The sequence below is a fragment of the Staurois parvus genome, unplaced genomic scaffold (assembly GCF_062004578.1).
Source record: "Staurois parvus isolate SC_StPar_1 unplaced genomic scaffold, SC_StPar_1.0 ptg000691l, whole genome shotgun sequence".
In the NCBI taxonomy this organism is placed as follows: domain Eukaryota; kingdom Metazoa; phylum Chordata; class Amphibia; order Anura; family Ranidae; genus Staurois; species Staurois parvus.
The window spans coordinates 423,469-443,942 of record NW_028318487.1 but is presented as its reverse complement, the minus strand read 5'-3'; the positions used below and the strand labels follow the sequence as shown (position 1 = coordinate 443,942).

Here is a 20,474-nt window from a genome sequence, read left to right as displayed (position 1 = left end):
CAATCCCAAAACCTTGAGGGGTGGAAGTCAGTCTGGAGGAGTTGGAGTTCCTAGGCAGACTACATTTCATGCAGACTTCATGTGATCTGAGCCTAAAAGAATCAAAAACCAGTGAGTGAAAGGGGAAGGCCAGGGACAGTCAGGCTGGGGAGGAAAGAGATGATGCTGATGATGATCACAGTTAAGCACAAAAAAAAAAACCCCTGAATTAATCGATTTCATTCAGGTAAATGCTTGCTTATAGCAAAGAAATTCTTTGTTATAAGAAAATTGTGTAAAAAAAAAAAAAAAAATACAGATCACTTCCCCAAAGTAGTACAATGTTACTATGGTAACATTATACTACTTTGGTCATAGTGAAATATGAAAAAAAAATCTTAAAAAAAGAGAACAAAATGTAATAAAAAATAATAAAAAAATAAAAATTATAAATTTTTTTTTTTCGTACTGTCACCAGTCAGTGTCCCTGATCACCGCCATGCTAGTTATATGATGACGCTGTACTGCACTGGTGACAGTATATAAAAAAAAAAAAAAAATAGTGAAAATCATTTTTTTTATTTCTTCATTTCCGAAAAATTATGACAACTTCAAAACGGACGTCCTCCAGCCGGAAAATGAGGCGGAGCTCTATCTGATTTGCTGCAGCTTCTAAGGCACATTGTGCGAAGCTCTGCTTCTGTACATCTACATCAGGGGTCTCCAAACTTTCTAAACAATTTATGGTCCTTACGATTTTAGGGGGCCGGACTGTTGCAAGTGGGCGTAAACCATGCCCTGTCTTTGGTATTAGGGGAAGGAATGGAGCTCCATTGTTGGTGCCAGTGGGAGAAATAGTTCCCCATTATTGATGTCGGTGGCCCATTGTCAGTGGAAGGAATATTGTCCCATATCAATGGGAGGAACATTGCCCTTAGGGCCAGATAAAGGCAAGCAAAGGGCCTTGTCCAACCCTGGGCCACAGTTTGGAGACCACTGATCTAGATATAAAAGAATGGGGCAATCATCTTCCGATTCTCCTAGGTGTATGGATCCAATCAGCAACGTAGGGTATGGTTGACTTTGTACCGCCACTGGTAGTCTTACCACCCTTGGCAACAGGGAGGATAGATTTTTTTTTCTAATTTCTTGAACTAGACTTTAAGAACCATCTGTGTTGCTTATAATAACCAATCGGGTTCTTTCTGTAACATCAAGCCAAGAGACCACTGGAAGCTCCTTAGTTTACAAGGTCTGTTGAACCATTGGCATAACAGACGTACCAGAGATCTAGGACAAGTATATACACTCACCGGCCACATTAGTTACGCCTGTTCAATGGCTTGGTAACACAAATTGCTAATCAGCCAATCACACGGCAGCAACTCAATGCATTTAGGCATCTAGACGTGGTGCAGATGACATGCTGAAGTTCAAACTTCGCATCAGAATGGGGGAAAAAAGAGGATTTAAATGACTTTGAACGTGGCATGGTTGTTGGTGCCAGGCGGGCTGGTCTGAGTCTTTCAAAAACTGCTGATCTACTGGGATTTTCACGCACAGCCATCTCTAGGGTTTACAGAGAATGGTCCGAAAAAGAGAAAATATCCAGTGAGAGCCAGTTGTGTGGCTGAAAATTCCTTGCTGATGTCAGAGGGGAATGGGCAGACTGGTTGCTGCGACATTCAGATGGTAGGGTCCGAACTTGGCATAAACACCATGAAAACATGGATCCATCCTGCCTTGTATGAACGGTTCAGGCCGGTAGTGGTGGTGTAATGGTGTGGGGGAGATTTTCTTGGTGGACCTAATAAAGTGGCTTGTGAGTGTATTTCATGGTGGATAACACATCCTACTTAAATTGTATTACAGGGAGGCAACTGGTTCTCCAGACCTGAGAGACCTGAGAGATCAGAGGAGTGACACAGAATCCACTGAGAAAATGAGTCTCAGCAGCTACAAAACGGACTCCAAGAAGAGTACGCCTACCATGTCAAGGTGATTTTCACTCAAAGGGTTCTTCTACCCAAAACTTGTATTTCAGTCTTTGGTAGATGCTGCAGAATTAATCCCAAATCCAGGTAAAGATTTTTTTTTTGTTTGTTAGTTTTTTCATGGTGCCCCAGGAGGTGTAAAATGGAGAAAAAAAATCGTCTCTGGCTCCAGTGCTAATCTCCTCCTAGCATTAGATGTTGTCAGGCTTTCTGAGGACATCCTGTGAGAGCAGAACATCATAGACCCACCATCTGAGGAGGTGTCACAACAGCACCCTGTACTGTATGCATCCATGCAGAGAGTGGCACTGACATAATATTGTGATTACCATTCCTTGTATCATGTACTACCCATCTCCAGGCGATAAGTTAAAGAGGAACATGACCATGTGCATCATGTGACCAGCCTGGAGTAGGGCTTTAAACCAACAATCACAACATTTGCCAAACCTACCTGGAGTCCCACCTACAAGACCATATTTTGCAGGTAACCTTACTGGATGTATCCATAATAATCAAAAACAATTTGATTACCTCTAAGGGTATCCAGGAAACATGGATCATGGGTGGTGGTTTCTACCAACTGGAGCAGAAAAAAGTGGGAGTTTGGCGTACAGGTTAGAGATGAGTTTGGAGGATGCCCAAGCTGATTCCCAGTCACAAAAACACAAGCCCACAACAATAAGAATCAGGCACTACACTGGTCTGAAAGAGACTAGTTTAGTAGGTGATGCTTGTTGTTGTGGGCTTGTGTTTTTGTCCATGATGCAGCTCCTCTGCAGTCACCGTCATTCACAGCTTGATCAAGCTGACCACCTGATAGTCTATCTGCTCCAAAATAGCAGGAGAGTTTGGGCTTTAGTGGTTTATACAAGGGAGCAGAGGAGGCACAAGGCTGCATGGTCAGAAGGAAAGCTGGCTAGATATGTGCAGTTTAGTTCCTTGCAAATTGAAACTCAGATGAAATTTTTGTTATTCGGATGTATTTGAATTTCCGAATTACAATCGTTACGAATTGAAACAAATCCAAAATAACAAAACAAAATTTTGTCCAAAACTCGAACTGAAAGAGGTATAGACTTCAGAGAGAGAGATATCATTTTACCCCTGGACAAATCATTAGTAAGACCTCATCTGGAATATGCAGTTTGGTTTTGGGCACCAATTCACAAAAAGAACATTGGGGAACTGGAGAAAGTAGAGAAGCGCAACCAAACTGATAAGAGGCATGGAGGAGATCAGCTATGAGGAAAGATTAGAGGACCTGAATTTATTCTCTCTGGAGAAGAGGAGATTAAGGGGGGATATGATCTCCATGTATAATACATAAGGGGGATATGATCTCCATGTATAATACATAAGGGGGGATATGATCTCCATGTATAATACATAAGGGGGGATATGATCACCATGTATAATACATAAGGGGGGATATGATCTCCATGTATAATACATAAGGGGGGGGGGGGATATGATCTCCAAGTATAATACATAAGGGGGGATATGATCACCATGTGTAATACATAAGGGGGATATGATCTCCATGTATAATACATAAGGGGGATATGATCTCCATGTATAATACATAAGGGGGATATGATCACCATGTATAATACATAAGGGGGGATATGATCTCCATGTATAATACATAAGGGGGGATATGATCACCATGTATAATACATAAGGGGGGATATGATCTCCATGTATAATACATAAGGGGGGATATGATCACCATGTATAATACATAAGGGGGGATATGATCACCATGTATAATACATAAGGGGGGATATGATCACCATGTATAATACATAAGGGGGGATATGATCTCCATGTATAATACATAAGGGGGGGATATGATCACCATGTATAATACATAAGGGGGGATATGATCTCCATGTATAATACATAAGGGGGGATATGGTCTCCATGTATAATACATAAGGGGGGATATGATCTCCATGTATAATACATAAGGGGGGATATGATCTCCATGTATAATACATAAGGGGGGGATATGATCTCCATGTATAATACATAAGGGGGGGATATGATCACCATGTATAATACATAAGGGGGGATATGATCTCCATGTATAATACATAAGGGGGGATATGATCTCCATGTATAATACATAAGGGGGGGATATGATCACCATGTATAATACATAAGGGGGGTTATGATCTCCATGTTTAATACATAAGGGGGGATATGATCTCCATGTATAATACATAAGGGGGATATGATCACCATGTATAATACATAAGGGGGGATATGATCTCCATGTATAATACATAAGGGGGATATGATCTCCATGTATAAATACATCAGTGGTTCATATAGTGAACTCAGTGTAAAGTTATTCACCCTGAGGTCATCACAGAGGACAAGGGGGCACTCTTTACGTCTGGAGAAAAATACATTTTATCTCCAAATACGGAAAGGTTTCTTCACAGTAAGAGCTGTGAGAATGTGGAATAGACTCCCTCAAGAGTTGGTTCTGGCCAGCTCAGTGGATTGCTTTAAAAAAGTCCTGGATTCTTTCTTGGATACACAGAATATAACTGGATATAACATTTGTGGATAAAGTTGATCAAGGGAATATCCGATTGCCTCTCGGGGGATCAGGAAGGATTTTTTTTCCTGCAGGATCATGCTTTGCTGTTTTTTTGCCTTCCTCTGGATCAACTGTGGGTATAGGATTATAATTTTTTTTTAATGGTTGAACTGGATGGACTTTTTTGTCTTTTTTTTCAGCCAGACTAACTATGTAACCATGCATATTTGCATACACTCGGCATGAAGAGGTTAACTTATCGATTCGAAATGAAACAATTTTTTTCTTCGTTCTGCACATGTCCAGAGCTGGCAGCTTGCAGAAAGGAGGCGAGCAATGTGCAGGCGATGTGTGCTCTCTCCATCACATTCCCTCTCCTCTAAGTTCTCACTCAGAACTGCCGTCTCCATCGTCCCGTGTTGTCGGACAGCAGCAGGAGGAGGGATCATGTAGTCATATAATTGGGAGCCTGTCCCAACTTCCAATCATTACTAAGGAACAGGAACTGTGACAACTCAGTCACTGTACTGGGAGCTTGCTGTCAACACAGAACCCTTGACTGTTCTTTTGATCATATGTGCAGCATGTGGGTGGTAAAGCCACCCTCTGCCACTGCACGTAGGTTTTGCGGGCGGCAAGAGGTTAAAGTGCTTGTACATATGTAAATACTATAGTGTACATGATCTGGGCACAGGTCCACTTTAAGCACCTCCTCCTTTATTAGAATTTCTTTAAATCAATCAGTTAATGTCCTTTTTCCTTTACTTATTCCTTAGAATATGTTTATGTCCTACAATGTGACTTTTCAATGTCTTTTTTTGTTTTTACGTTGCAATAATAAATACAGGCATACCTCGGTTTATGAACGCCTTGGTTAATGTAATTTTCGGTTTACGTATGAAAATCCATTGAAAATAATGCCTCAGTTTACTAATTTTTTTTGCAATACGAACGGATTAATTGGTTTTCAATGCATTTACGATTTTTTTTTAATCATGTCCCTGTACAGTATTTATGCCTTTAAAGTGCACTTTATAAAGAGTTTTGAACAGAAGACTTTTTTTTACTCTTCCTGACCTCTGGAACGGATTAATTGGTTTTCAATGCATTGACGAATTAATTTTTTATCATGTCCCTGTACAGTATTTATGCCTTTTTGAAGTGCACTTTCTAAAGAGTTTTGAACAGATAAGGCTTTTTTTGATTTTGTTCTGACCTCCGGAATGGATTAATTGGTTTTCAATGCATTTACAATTTTTTTTTAATCATGTCCCTGTACAGTATTTATGCCTTTAAAGTGCACTTTATAAAGAGTTTTGAACAGATAAGACTTTTTTTGATTTTTTTCTGACCTCCAGAATGGATTAATTGGTTTTCAGTGCATTCCTATGGGAAACCGCGTTTCGGTGTACAAATTTTTTGCAATACGAAAAATCCTGCAGAACGAATTAAATTCGTAAACCGAGGTACGCTTGTATATTAGTTGTATATAAGTATGCGTTATGTTTGGCACTGTAAAAAGTTCCACTGATTGAGTGAAAAGCAAAATGTGTTCCTTTTTGTTTCTTAGAAAGAATTCCATGGAAAAAGATGGAAAGAAATGTATTGGCCCCAGCGGTGCCAAAGTGGATATGCTTAACGTTCCTACCCGGACCAGAGAATTTCATCAATCTGATTCTGAAGGAGTAGGTTTCTAGACAAGATATGTTATTGCAGTATTTACAACAAAAGTATACGGTATATTGTAGAGTTAGACCTTCTGAACTCTTATTGCTGTGTTTGGCCTATTTGGGACACTTCTCCTTACTTCCTGTCTATTTGACAGAACAGGAAGTGGTGGGAAATCTCCCTTAGGGATATGCAGTCATCAGGTAAGTCATAACATTTGTTTTTGTACTACTGTGCCTGTATAGTTTTGTTGTGTCATTTATGAGCCCTGATGAAGAGGGCAGAGATACAGCACCTGAAACATGCTGGCTTTGTAAGTAATCTGTCATTGGAATAAACTTGTATCTAAACTTGAATATCATGGAGTGGCACTTCAGTTCTAGATTCACTCATCTCTATGGTGATCATGGAAAAGCTTTACTGTGTAGAAGATTAAATTCCAATTCTCCGTATCTACAATACTGCCATACTTTTTGACAGCTATCATATGTATCTGGGACTCCTCCAATAATATCCTGGCAACCAAGGTCCATCTAAATGCCCTGGCAACCAAAGTTAATCTAAAGGTCCCAACAGACAAGGTCCATCTAAATGTCCCGGCAGAAAAGGTCCATCTAAATATCCCGGCAGCCAAGGTCCATCTAAATGTCTCTGCAACCAAGGTTCATTTAAATGTCCCGGCAGCCAAAGTTCATCTAAATGTCTCGGCAGTCAAGGTTCATTTAAGTGTCTCGGCAGCCAAGGTCCATCCAAATGTCTTGGCAGCCAAGGTCCATCCAAATGTCTTGGCAGCCAAGGTCCATCCAAATGTCTTGGCAGCCAAGGTCCATCCAAATGTCTTGGCAGCCAAGGTCCATCTAAATGTCTTGGCAGCCAAGGTCCATCTAAATGTCTTGGCAGCCAAGGTCCATCTAAATGTCTTGGCAGCCAAGGTCCATCTAAATGTCTCGGCAGCCAAGGTCCATCTAAATGTTCAGGCAATCAAGGTCCATCTAATTGTCCCGGCACACAAGGTCCATCTAAATGTCCTGGCACAAAAGGTCCATTTTAATGTTCCGGCAGCCAAGGTCCATCTAAATGTCCCTGCAGCCAAGGTCCATCTAAATGTCCCTGCAGCCAAGGTCCATCTAAATGTCCCGGCAGCCAAGGTCCATCAAAACGTCCCGGCAGCCAAGGTCCATCTAAATGTCCCGGCAGCCAAGGTCCATCTAAACGTCCCGGCAGCCAAGGTCCATCTAAACGTCCTGGCAGCCAAGGTCCATCTAAACGTCCCGCAGCCAATGTCCATCTAAACATCCCGGCAGCCAAGGTCCATCTAAACATCCCGGCAGCCAAGGTCCATCTAAACGTCCCGGCAGCAAATTTCCATGTAAACGTCCCGGCAGCCAAGGTCCATCTAAACGTCCCGGCAGCCAAGGTCCATCTAAACGTCCCTGTAGCCAAGGTCCATCTAAACGTCCCGGCAGCCAAGGTCCATCTAAACGTCTCGGCAGCCAGAGTCCATCTAAATGTCTCGACAGCCAGGGTCCATCTAAATGTCTCGGCAGCCAAGGTCCATCTAAATTTCCCGACACCCAAGGTCCATCTAAATTTCCCGACACCCAAGGTCCACCTTAATGTCCATTGTATAGGAGCCTTGTTCTGCCTATTGGTTTTGTTATTTTTGTTTCTTAAGAGTGTAGCTAAATAAGTGAGACTCTTAAAGTACACCTGCCACAAACTTGACCAGAACAATTTCATTTCCCTCCTTAGCTGTATGAATTTGATGGGATTTGCACATTCTTCAAAGGTAGAAGGAAAATTTGTGGGCAGTTCTGTTCTTAACTTTTGGACTTCACTGAATATTCTTGTGATAAAATATCCTTGCATTTTAATTTAGGAGTCTCGCATTGGGAATCGGAGTGCGGGCTCTGCAGACGAGAGCGATACTTTATTTAAGAAGAATACTCGCAAAATCTTGAAGCCATCAGGTCTAAAAAATTTTTTTTTATGTCTTCTATGCTAATGTAAAGGGCAGTTGACAGGCTGACAATGAATATGAGACTCATGCTAGTAGTAAATATTAGGTATACTGTAAGTGAACACTGGGAAGAATTAACAGTTTGCTGAAGTGAATGGTAAGAGCATAAAAAAAGAAAACGAATGCAACCACCACATCTAATGATTGATAAGATGCAATATGTTAAAACTTTGGTTTTGGGATTAATACTGCTTTAATCTTAGGTGGCTTCACCAGGAGAAAATAAATATGATAAAGTGTCCAAATTAGTGAACATCATTACTAAAACCAAATTGAAACAACTTTTTTTTTTTTTTTAAATTATGAAGGGAATGATAGATGATATTGATGATGGTTGTATTTAAGGAGGATGATATTGATGATAGTTGACAGTAGCGACTGATGATGATATTATTGATGATGGTTGACATTGATGAGGATGATACTCTTGATGGTTGACATAGAGGAGGATGATTTTGATGGTCGACATTGATGAGGATGATACTCTTGATAGTTGACATAGACGAGGATGATATTGATGATGATTGACATTGATGAGGATGATATTGATAATGGTTGACATTGACAAGGATGACATTGATGATGGTTGACATTGACAAGGATGATATTTATGATGATATTTATATGATGACATTGATGAGGAAGATGATATTGATAATGGTTGACATTGATGATGATGATATTGTTGATGGTTGACATTGACAAGGTTATTTATGATGGTTGATATTGATGAGGGTGATATTGATAATGATTGACATTGATAAGATTTATATTGTTGATGATTGATATTGATGATGGTTGGCATTGACAAGGATGATATTTATGATGATATTTATATGATGACATTGATGAGGAAGATGATATTGATAATGGTTGACATTGATGATGGTGATATTGTTGATGGTTGACATTGACAAGGTTATTTATGATGGTTGATATTGATAATGGTTGACATTGATAAGATTTATATTGTTGATGACTGACATTGACGAGGATGATATTGATGATATTGATAATGGTTGACATTGATAAGATTTATATTGTTGATGACTGACATTGATGAGGATGATATTGATGATATTGATAATGGTTGACATTGATGAGGATGCTATTTATGATGGTTGACATTGCTAAGGATGATAATGATGATGATGGTTGATGATGATGGTTGACATCGATGAGGATGATGATGGTTGACGATGATTGACATTGATGAGGATGTTATTAATTATGGTTGATATTGATAATGGTTGACATTGATGAGGATGACATTATTTATGGTTGACATTGACGAGGATGATATTGATGATGGTTGACGTTGACAAGGATGATATTTATGATTATATTTGTATGGTGACATTGATGAGGAAGATGATATTGAAAATGGTTGACATTGATGAGGATATTGTTGATGGTTGACATTGACAAGGAATATTGATGATGATGATGATATTGATGATGGTTGACATTGACAAGGTTATTTATGATAGTTGACATTGATGAGGATGATATTGATAATGGTTGACATTGATCAGATTTATATTGTTGATGATTGACATTGACGTGGATGATATTCATAATGATATTGATAATGGTTGACATTGATGAGGATGATATTGATGATGGTTGACATTGATGAGGATGATATTGATGATGGTTGACATTGCTAAGGATGTTAATGATGATGATGATGATTGATGACGATGGTTGACATTGATGAGGATGATATTGATAATGGCTGACATTGATGAGGATGATATTATTGATGGTTGACATTGACAAGGATGATATTGCTGATAATATTGACAATGGTGGACATTGAAAATACTGATGTACAAATTATTTATATATATATATATATATATATATATATATATATATATATATATATATATATATATAGTTATTATTTATTTATTTTTTGGGCTATGATGATGTAAGATATTAATGGATATTACATCAGTGACAATGTAGAACTATGCATTTATCTGAGTGTGTTTCCTTTAATGTACATTTTAGATTACAGTAAGTCCACCATAGACCTACGTCCAGAAGAGAAGGTCGAAGAAGAAAGCACCATGGGGGATCGAAGCAAGTCTGTTCCTGGGCTGAATGTAGAAATGGTTCGTATTGTGCATTATATTCACTCTGTGTGATTTCACTGTACAGTGCACGCTATAAATGAATAAAATCTCTGAATCTCAGAAAACAATATTCCTTTCAGGCTCAGTAGGATAAAGACAATCTCAGTTTGCCACGCTGCACAATTTTCGGTTGCCTTGGCACCGGGTTTCTTAATTCAGACCAGGTGCCTTATTAAAATCCAATGTTATTTATTTCATGTTACTTTGATATAACCTTTCACTCACCAACAAAAAATTGTTGTTGCCCGTCTGCTACTTTGTTAATTTTCACTATTTTTGTTTTTCATAGGAAGAGGAAGATGAAGATATTGATAATTTGGTAGAAATCCATCGTTTGAATACGCAAAGAGGCAGTTTGCGCAGTGGGACGTCCACGGTTAGAACTATTTTATTTTAAATTAAATTAAAAAAACTTAAGCCTCATACACAAAATGAGAATATTGGATGAAATATACCACTTTTAGAGCAATCCTCTAATTATCTGATCATTAGTACACAGCTTTTTTGAGAGCTGATCACTAGTGATGGACCGAACACCCCGCTGTTCAATTTGCAGTCGAACATTGGAACCTACCAAAAGTACGACTGCAAACTTTGAACAGGGACAATTCACTAAGCGGTATCTTACTACATCTGAATATGTGGAAAAATATCTCACAGCTACTAAAATACCAAGTTATATTATGAAGTATTGCGATATTTTAGTAGTGAAGACATTCTTTAATATTTCAGCTGCCAGCAGGGTTCCCCGAAGCTTAATGTAAAAAGGCATAAAAAAAAACAAAAACAAAACAACAATGTGGGGTCCCCCCCATTCATACCAAGCCCTTCAGTTCTGATATGGATTTTGAGCCCCCCCCAAATCCTTACCAGACCCTTATCCAAAAAATGCAGACTGGCAGGTCAGGAAAGGGGGGGAATGAGCAAACGCCCCCCTCCTTAACTATACCAGGCCACATGCCCTCAACATGGGGGCGGACAAGGGCCTCTTCCCCAAAACTGTGGCTGGTGGTTAAGGGGGTCTGCGGGTGGGGGGCTTATCAGAATCTGGAAGCCCCCCCAGCTCAAATGCTCTCTCTCCCCATATGCTCCAGCACAAATCCCCCCCCCCCCCCCCACCACCTCTGAAAAAAAAGAATTCTTCTCCTACCACATATCCTCTACCCCTCAAATTTTCCCTCCAAGCATTAATCCCCCCCCCCCACTCCAAATCCCCTTCTTCCAACACAAGTTCCCCTCCCCCAATCCAACATCCTAGAACAAATCCCCCCTCCACCACAGACACACAAACCTTCCCTCCTAGCACACATACCTCTCAATAATCCCTACTAGCACAAAATCCCCCCAAAAAATTAATTTCCTCTCCAGTACAAATCCCTCCCCCCACCATATGACGTTAATGGCACAAACCCCCCAAATCCTCCCTCCTAGCACAAATCCTCATATCCCATACCCTCTCCAAACATAAATCCCCCCAAATCACTACTCCTAGCACACCTCCCCCAATTTCCACACCTAGAACAACTCTTATGCCCTGCCACCCCCCAAATTTACATTCTCAACGCAAATCTTCTCCCCCCAATCTCCTTGTGGTGCCCCCTCCTCCACCTTACATAATACCACAGTGCTCCGGGCAGCTGCCCCTCCTGCCCACCCCTGCATATACATACATTGTCAGAGCACACATACACGAAGTCAGGGAAAACATAATAATATACATCATATACAAAATGTATTTTAAATATACAAATGTCAAAAACAAATTTTGGGGGGAGGACATTTGTATGTTTTAAATAGGTTTTGTTTATGATGATGTATATAATTATTATTGTACTTTTTATTTATTCTAGTGATTCATCTCAAGCATGGATCCAGGGGAAGCAAATATAGTGAAACGCGTTGATCCTAAACACTTGCTATACATTACTAATAACATCCAACAATTGTATGCCACTGCTGGATTTTCGATATTACATGTTTTTATGATGCATATTTCTTTTTATTGGATAAGCCAATAAATATATGTTTTTATATATACTATATTGGCAAAAGTATTGGGCCGCCTGTCTTTACTCGCACATAAACTTTAATGGCCTCCCAGTCTTAGTCCGTAGGGTTCAATATTGAGTTGGCCCCGCCCTGTGCAGCTATAACAGCTTCAACTCTTCTGGGAAGGCCGTCCACAAGGTTTAGGAGGGTGACCTTTGTACTGGGAGGAGGGGGAGTTTATGCTTAGGGAGTAAACATATAGATTAGTACTCAATTTTTTTTGCGGGGGGAGTGGATTTTCGCTGACACATAATGCTCACATATCTTGGGGGGGGGTGCGCAGTTTGGCAGGCTCGCCCTGCACTCTTGATGACCTTGTCCTGGCACTGTGTGTATGTGCGCATGACAATTGATAAAAAAAACCTCAACAGAGATTTTCACCTTTCCCCTCTCTACTGAATTATGTATATTTCTTGCTGCCCCCCATTGGTCATGTATCAAGATTTATTCCCTTCCCATTCCACCCACAACTAGTAAGTTGGAATTGTTGTTGAAGTTGGTGATGATGTATCTGTTTCCCTCCCACAGAGCACTCTGGGGAGCATGATGAGTATTTACAGCGAGGCCGGAGACTTCGGGAACGTCATAGTCACCGGGGAAATCATCTTCTCCATGAAATACGATGGAAAGACGCAGATCCTCAGCATTGTGGTAAAGGAGTGCCGCAACCTGGCTTACGGAGATGACGCAAAGAGACGCTCCAACCCGTAATCCATTTACTTTTTCTTTTCTTTTTTTCAGTTTTCCATATAACACCAGAGTGTTTCTCTCTCTCTCTCTCTATATATATATATATATAAAAACACCCACACTTAAGGGACTGATTACAGTTAACATATTGACAGAGATGTGTGTTTCACCGCTTAGTGTCTATTTTTCCACTGTTTACTATTCCCTAAATACCTACCTCAAGGGTAATATATTCTACTGACCTTGTCATCAGTAGAGAGACAGTAAAACACAAACACAGGGTACAGTTTACACTTAAGATTGGGAGGCAGTAAAATACAGGCCCATTGAACCATCGATTGTCCCCATCACAATGCCCCCGTGCATCAGATGTCCCCATCACCAAGCCCCCTTACTTCAAGGTGCCTCCAGCAGATTGTCCCCTGATATCAGGTGTTCCCATCACTGTGACCCCCTACTTCAGGTGCCTCCAGCAGAGTACCTCCTGACATCAGGTTTCCCCATCACCGTGCCCCCTTTACTTCAGGTGCCTCCAGCAGAGTGCCCCCAGAATCAGGTGTCCACATCACCATGCCTCCTACTTCAGGTCCCTCGAGCAGAGTGTCCCCTTACATTAAGTGTCCCTATCACCATACCCCCTTACATTAGGTGCCTCCATCACAATGCCCACCTTACATAAGGTGTCCCCCTTACATCAGGTGTCCCCATCTCAGTGCCCTCTTACATCAGGTGCCTCCAGCAGAGTGCCTTCTTACATCAGGTATCCCCATCGCAGTGCCCCCTTACATCAGGTGCCTCCAGCAGGGTGCCTTCTTACATCAGGTGTCCTCCTCATCACAGTGTCCCCTTCTATCAGCTGTCCCCATCACAATGTTCCCATTTCAGTGCCCCCTCCAACCTCCAGTAGACTGCCTTCTTAAATCAGGTGTCCCCGTCACGGTGTCCCCTTACATCAGGTGTCCCCATCGCAGTGTCCCCTTACATCAGGTGTCCCCATCGCAGAGCCCCCTTACATCAGGTGCCTCCAGCAGAGTGCCTTCTTACATCAGGTGTTCCCATCTCAGTGTCCCCTTCTATCACGTGTCCCCATCAGTGTTCCCATTTCAGTGCCCCCTTACATCAGGTGCCTCCAGCAGAGTGCCTTCTTACATCAGGTGTCCCCATCGCAGTGCCCCCTTACATCAGGTGCCTCCAGCAGAGTGCTTTCTTACATCAATCAAAAATAGAAATAAGTGAGCGCTAAATTAACATAATATAATAGCGGCTATGCACCAAAGGCACCATATAAGACCTTAAGATAAATAATAATATAATGAGAGGGTGCAGCACTAATAAAACACAGGTCTTCCCATCACAGTGTCCCCTTCTATCAGGTGTCCCCATCACAGTGTTCCCATTTCAGTGCCCCCTTACATCAGGTGCCTCTAGCAGACTGCCTTCTTAAATCAGGTGTTCCCATCACAGTGTCCTCTTCTATCACGTGTCCCCATCAGGTGTCCCAGTCACCGTGTCCCCTTTACATCAGGTGTCTCCATCGCAGTGCCCCCTTACATCAGGTGTCCCCATCGCAGTACCCTCTTACATCAGGTGTCCCCATCTCAGGGCCCCTTTACATCAGGTGCTCCCATCACAGGGCCCTGGTACCTTTTTATGGGAAGAGGGCTAGAGGTGGGACAGACTGCAAGTCCACTTTTGTCCTTCTCTGATGCTGAGGGTGGTGCATGCATGTGACGACATTAGTTGTCCTAACAACCAATCAGTGCAGAGGAGGGAGGAACCTGTGCTGGGGACTGCCTAGCAGGAAGTCCAGAAAGAACTGTCACTCTGTCTTGGTCTGAACCGTGGTCTGCCATTCTGTAGAGAGAATATATTTTGCTGTGTTATTTAGGAAGTGTTGAGTTCTACATCTGCAATCCCTTCTTCTAGATACGTCAAGTCCTATCTCCTGCCTGACAAGTCCCGTCAAGGAAAACGCAAAACTACAATTAAACGTAACACCATTAGCCCTCTGTATGCTGAAACATTGCAGGTAAGTAGAATGATTTGATGTCATTGAAAAAAAAATCCTCTATAATTTATTTTATTTAAAGCTGAACTTTGGTCATCTTTAAAAAGCCAAAAAATATTCGGCTTTATTTCTTTGTCTCTAGTACTTTATCCCGGAGCCGGTCCTGCTCTCCAGAACCTTACAGCTGTCTGTCTGGCACCATGACCGCTTTGGAAGGAATACATTCCTGGGGGAGGTGAACCTGCCTTTGGACTCCTGGAACTTTGACAGTACGGTGGACGAGTGTCTTCCTCTGCATGGCAGGGTGACTCTTCTCACATTTCTCTCATTTACCAGTGACAACGATTTATTTGGTGGCAACAATTTCAGTTTTGATAAGTTTTTTTTTTTTTTTTTTTTTTTTTTTAATTCCTTTATTTGATACAAATATAAGCAAACAGGTAACAAATATGTGCAGGTCACCAGAAATCCACATAAAAAAACAAACATCATATAGATAAGAGTGGTATGACTGCCATAGCCAGTAGAGGACATTTACATTGATGTAAGACCATGGCACTGTCTAGGTCGGTGGAATGTCATAAACAATGAGACCGATTTAGGAGGATTACATAAATAGGGAGCACTGGAAGGTATAGAGGGATGGAGTAGATGCTAGGATAGACTGTGATCATCTTGAACACTGCAAACCGAGAGACAGCAAGGGGGGCATTGCCATCAACTCTTCTAGGAGGAAGGATATATAGGAAACAGTCTGGTGATAGAGCAAGAACATGACGAGCACAGGGGTTGAGGAAGAGGGACAAAGAGGGAAAGATGGCTGGGGGGGAAAGGGTAGAGAAGGAAGTGGGAAAGAGGAAAGGACCAAGATCAAGGAATTGGAGAAGGAAAGGTAGGATGAAAAGGAGGGGCTGGAGAAAGGAGCAGAAGTACAGAGGGGGTCTGAGCACCATCTTCGGGGGAGAAGGAGAAACACCAGTGAAAAATGCAACTCACTGGGAGGGAGTGCGTTCTTTCAAGTAGGCATCCATATATACACAAAGTATTTCCAAAGCCTCCACATGTCCCGAAAGGTCTCTTCCACATTACGCAAAGTGACTAAGAGGTCCTCCATGTCCCTGAGTTCATTCACCTTGGAGAACCAGAGAAATAGTATAGGAAGATTAATGTCATTCCAACAGAGTGGGATGCAGGCCTTAGCCATGTTCAGCAATTGAATTGTAAGAGAGACCTTCTATTTCTTGATGGGCCTTTCAGACAGGTGCAGCAGGCAAGCCACTGAGTTGTCCTGCAAATCAACAGTGGTGAGTTGTTTATTTATGTCAGTCACCTCCTGCCAACACTGGAGTTTCAGGCATTGCCAGAAAATATGGAGAAAAGTGCAATTTTTTATGACGCAATGCCAGCAAAGATTGGAGATCCTTGGTGAGAGGTGGTGAAGCTCGGTAGTGACCTGATACCACCTGGTAAGGATTTTATAACTGTACCCTGGTGGCAATAGAGAATGTTTGGCCAAAGTGTAGAATTTTTTCCTTCTGCACAGTCATGAATGACATGTCCAACTCAGACTCCCATTTGGTAAGAAAGGGGGAGGTGTAGTCAGCCTCTGGATGGACGAGGGATGAGTAAACTGAAGAGACTGTGGCAAACCTGTTCCCCTTATGACACAAAGCCTCAAAGGCAGTCAGCGAGCGATTAATATCTGGCGTACGAGACAATGTGTGGAGGTAATGACGCAATTGAAGGTCTGCCCAGAAATCTAAGGAGGGTCTACCAAGCGGGTAAGGTCAGTGGAGACTAGGCCCCCGTCTGAGGTCAGGAAATCTGTCAGATGAGTATATCCACTGGTTTTGAAGCAATGGAAATGCTTATTGTGAAGTCCTCGGATGAAATCTGGATTGCCCAAAATGGGGACCATGGGGGGAGCAAGATCAAGAGATGGATGAGTTGCTAGAGGATTCCTGAGAGACCCGTAAAGTATTTCCAAGGGTAGGGTGCATACAAAGATCCTTGGGCACAGGGGAGTCTAGCCACGGCCAACTCATAGCTGTTCCTTGGGCGTCTTCCAGTTCAATGGCAACCCAGTGTTTGGCTGCACTGCCAGTTGACTAGGCGTGTGTGATGGGCCACTCAGTAATAGGAGCAGATATAAGGAAGACCACCAGCCCACATACCTTATGTAGGAAGAGGATATGCAGAGCTAGGCATGGTTTTCTATGAGATCAGATAAATGCTCAGAACATGGTACCAACTTTCTTAAAAAATAGCGTGGGTAACCGAATGGGAAGGGCTTGGAGTAAGTACGGCACGTGGGGGAGCACCATCTTTTTTTAAAGCACTACAATGGCCAAACCCCATCAGCATGAGTGAATGCCAGTGTAACAAGTCTCCCTTGATTTTAAGCAACAGTGGTGTGTAATTCGGAGAGTATAGATCAGAAAGATCTGGCGTAATATTTGTTCCCAAATACTGGATTGAGTTTGTAGCCCACTGGGTTGGGTAAAGATGTGAGGGGTCTGTTATGAAAAAAAATCAGGTCGTCCGCATTGGCTGCAACCTTGTGCATTCCAGAGGATTTGTGGTAGCCAGCAATAATGGATTCGGCTTGGACTGTACAAAGAAATGGTTCCAACGTTAAAATGAAAGGGGAAATGGGGCACCCCTGTCATGTCCCGCAGGAAATGGGAAAAAAATTTGATCTAGTTTCAGAGGCTGAGGGCTGAGAATAGAGGGAAGAAATCCAACAGAGCATGAAGGCCCCAAGCCAATGTGGGCCAGGGTCGCCTGCATAAATTGCTAAGTAACCCTGTCAAATGCCTCTTCAATGTCGATGGAGAGTAAAACGAGCATGTGTTTGGAGGTCTTAGTGGCATGGATCCGGTTGAGGACCCAAATGGTGTTGTCTCAGGGCTCCTAAAGCGGGACAAAGCCTACTTGATCTTTGTGCATCAGTCAAGGGATGTAAAATAGTAACCAATTTTCAGCTTTCAGCGCTGCCGCATTTTGATTGACAATTGCGCGGTCATGCAACATTGTACCCATATGAAATTTTGATCATTTTTTCCTCACAAATAGAGCTTTCTTTTGGTGGTATTTAATCGCCACTGGGCGCTTTACTTTTTGCGCTATAAATAAAAAAAGTGCAAAAAATTAAAAAAAAAAAGTTTCTTTGTTTCTATTATAAAATTTTTCAAACAGGTAATTTTTCTCCTTCACTGATGTGCGTTGATGAGGCAGCACTGATGGGCACGGATAGGCGGCACTGATAGACAGCACTAATGAGGTGTCACGGATAGGCGGCACTAATATGCAGCACTGATAGGCGGCACTGATAGGTGACACTGATGATGGGTACTGATAGACGGCACTGACTGGCATCACTGCTGGGCACTGACTGGCGGCACTGACTGGCACAACCGCTGGGCACTGACTGGCAGCACTGCTGGGCTGCACTGGTGGGTGGCACTGGTGGGCACAGGTGGGTGGCACTGGTGGGCACAGGTGGGTGGGCACAGGTGGGTGGCACTGGTGGGCACAGGTAGGTGGCACTTCTGGGCACAGGTAGGTGGCACTTCTGGGCACAGGTGTGTGACACTGCAGAGTGGCACAGGTGGGTGCACTGCTGGGCACAGGTGGGTGATCTGCTGGGCACAGGTGGGTGATCTGCTGGGCACAGGTGGGTGGAGCTAGTGGGCGCACTGCTGGGCACAGGTGGGCGGAACTTGCGGGTGGCACTGCTGGGCACCGATCATCAGGGCACTGATCATCAGTGCCCTGATGATCGGTGCCGATCCCCGCTCTGACAACTGCTGGTTCTCGGCAGTACTTCCCTCGCGATCTGACAGCGTGAGGAAAGTGCAGCCGAGAACCAGCACTTGCATTTCCCTCTGATCAGCGTGTCATTGGCCTTTTACCACATCACGTGATCAGCTGTGTCCGTAGGACACAGCGATCACGGAGATCGCCGGGTGCGCGCCCCCTGGGGCGCGCAGGAGAGCACGTTCTGGGAGGACATCATATGACGTCCACTCAGAACTGGCCGGCCGCAGTACAGCCATCATTCGGCTATCTGCGGTCGGCAACTAGTTAAGGAAGTTGGGTACACACAGTCATGGTGCAATACAATGGTGGCCTGGAATAGGGATGAGCTGATGGTCTGACAGTTCAGTCCAAGCTTTGTTTCTTTGGGCATTTGAACCAACGTCCAAACGTTAGCCCGTTCGGTGTCCTGTTTTGTATACCCATATGTAGAATTTCTACCGCTTCTATATATGACAGCTTTCTGCCTGCGGGAAGGCCTGACTTATGATTTGACCATTGTGATTGGTTGACACAATAGTCACATAATCAAGAGCAGGTACAGTTGCAAGAAAAAGTATGTGAACCCCTTGGGATTACGTGAATTTTTGCATGAATTGGGCATAAAATGTGCTCTGAAAGTCATCTAAGTCACAACAATAGAAGAACACAGTCTGCTGAACATAATACTACACAAACATTAGATGTTGCCATGGTTTAATTGCACATAACATGTAGACATTCACAGTGCAGAGAGGAAAAAGTATGTGAACCTTTGGACTTAATAACTGGTTGACCCTCCTTTGGCAGCAATAACCTCAACCAAACGTTTCCTGTAGTTGCAGATCAGACCTGCACAACGAGCTGGAGTCATTTTGGACCACTCCTCTTCACAAAACGGTTTCAGTGTAGCAATATTCTTGGGATGTCTGGTGTGAATCACTCTCTTAAGGTCATGCCACAGCATTTCAATGGGGTTGAGGTCAGGACTCTGACTGGGCCACTCCAGAAGGCGTATTCTGTGCTGTTGCAGCCATTGTTTTGTTGAATTACTTGTATGCTTTGGGTCATTGTCCTGTTGCATCACCCATCCTCTGCGGAGCTTCAGTTGGCGGACAGATGATCGTACGTTTTCCTGCAAAATGTCTTGATAAACTCTGGAATTCATTTTCCCATCAATGACAACAATCCGTCCAGGCCCTGAGGCAGCAAAGCAGCCCCAAACCATGATGCTCCCTCCGCCATGTTTCACAGTGGGGATGAGGTTTTGATGTTGGTGTGCTGTGCCTTTTTTTTCTCCACACATAGTGTTGTGTGTTCTTCCCAAACAACTCAATCTTGGTTTCATCTGTCCACAGTATATTTTGCCAGTAGTGCTGTGGAACATCCAGGTGCTCTTTTGCAAACTTCAAACGTGCTGCAATATTCTTTTTGGACAGCAATGGCTTCCTCCGTGGTGTCCTCCCATGTACTCCATTCTTGTTTAATGTTTTCCTTATTGTAGATGTGTCAACAAAAATGTTAGCATGTGCCAGAGATTTCTGTAGGTCTTTAGCTGACACTCTGGGAT

General features: G+C 42.7%; 1 protein-coding gene across 1 annotated transcript in view; it reads left to right on the top strand.

Annotated features, from left to right (window-relative positions):
- SYTL4 (synaptotagmin like 4) overlaps positions 1-20,474 on the top strand; it is a 114,404-nt gene that overhangs the window by 79,971 nt on the left and 13,959 nt on the right. Inside the window, exons 6-13 of the mRNA XM_089652721.1 lie at positions 1,852-1,977; positions 6,098-6,212; positions 8,075-8,165; positions 10,235-10,338; positions 10,649-10,735; positions 12,937-13,115; positions 15,025-15,127; positions 15,249-15,410. Of these exons, the coding sequence (XP_089508847.1) occupies positions 1,852-1,977; positions 6,098-6,212; positions 8,075-8,165; positions 10,235-10,338; positions 10,649-10,735; positions 12,937-13,115; positions 15,025-15,127; positions 15,249-15,410 (967 nt within the window). The remainder of the gene's footprint in view (positions 1-1,851; positions 1,978-6,097; positions 6,213-8,074; positions 8,166-10,234; positions 10,339-10,648; positions 10,736-12,936; positions 13,116-15,024; positions 15,128-15,248; positions 15,411-20,474) is intronic.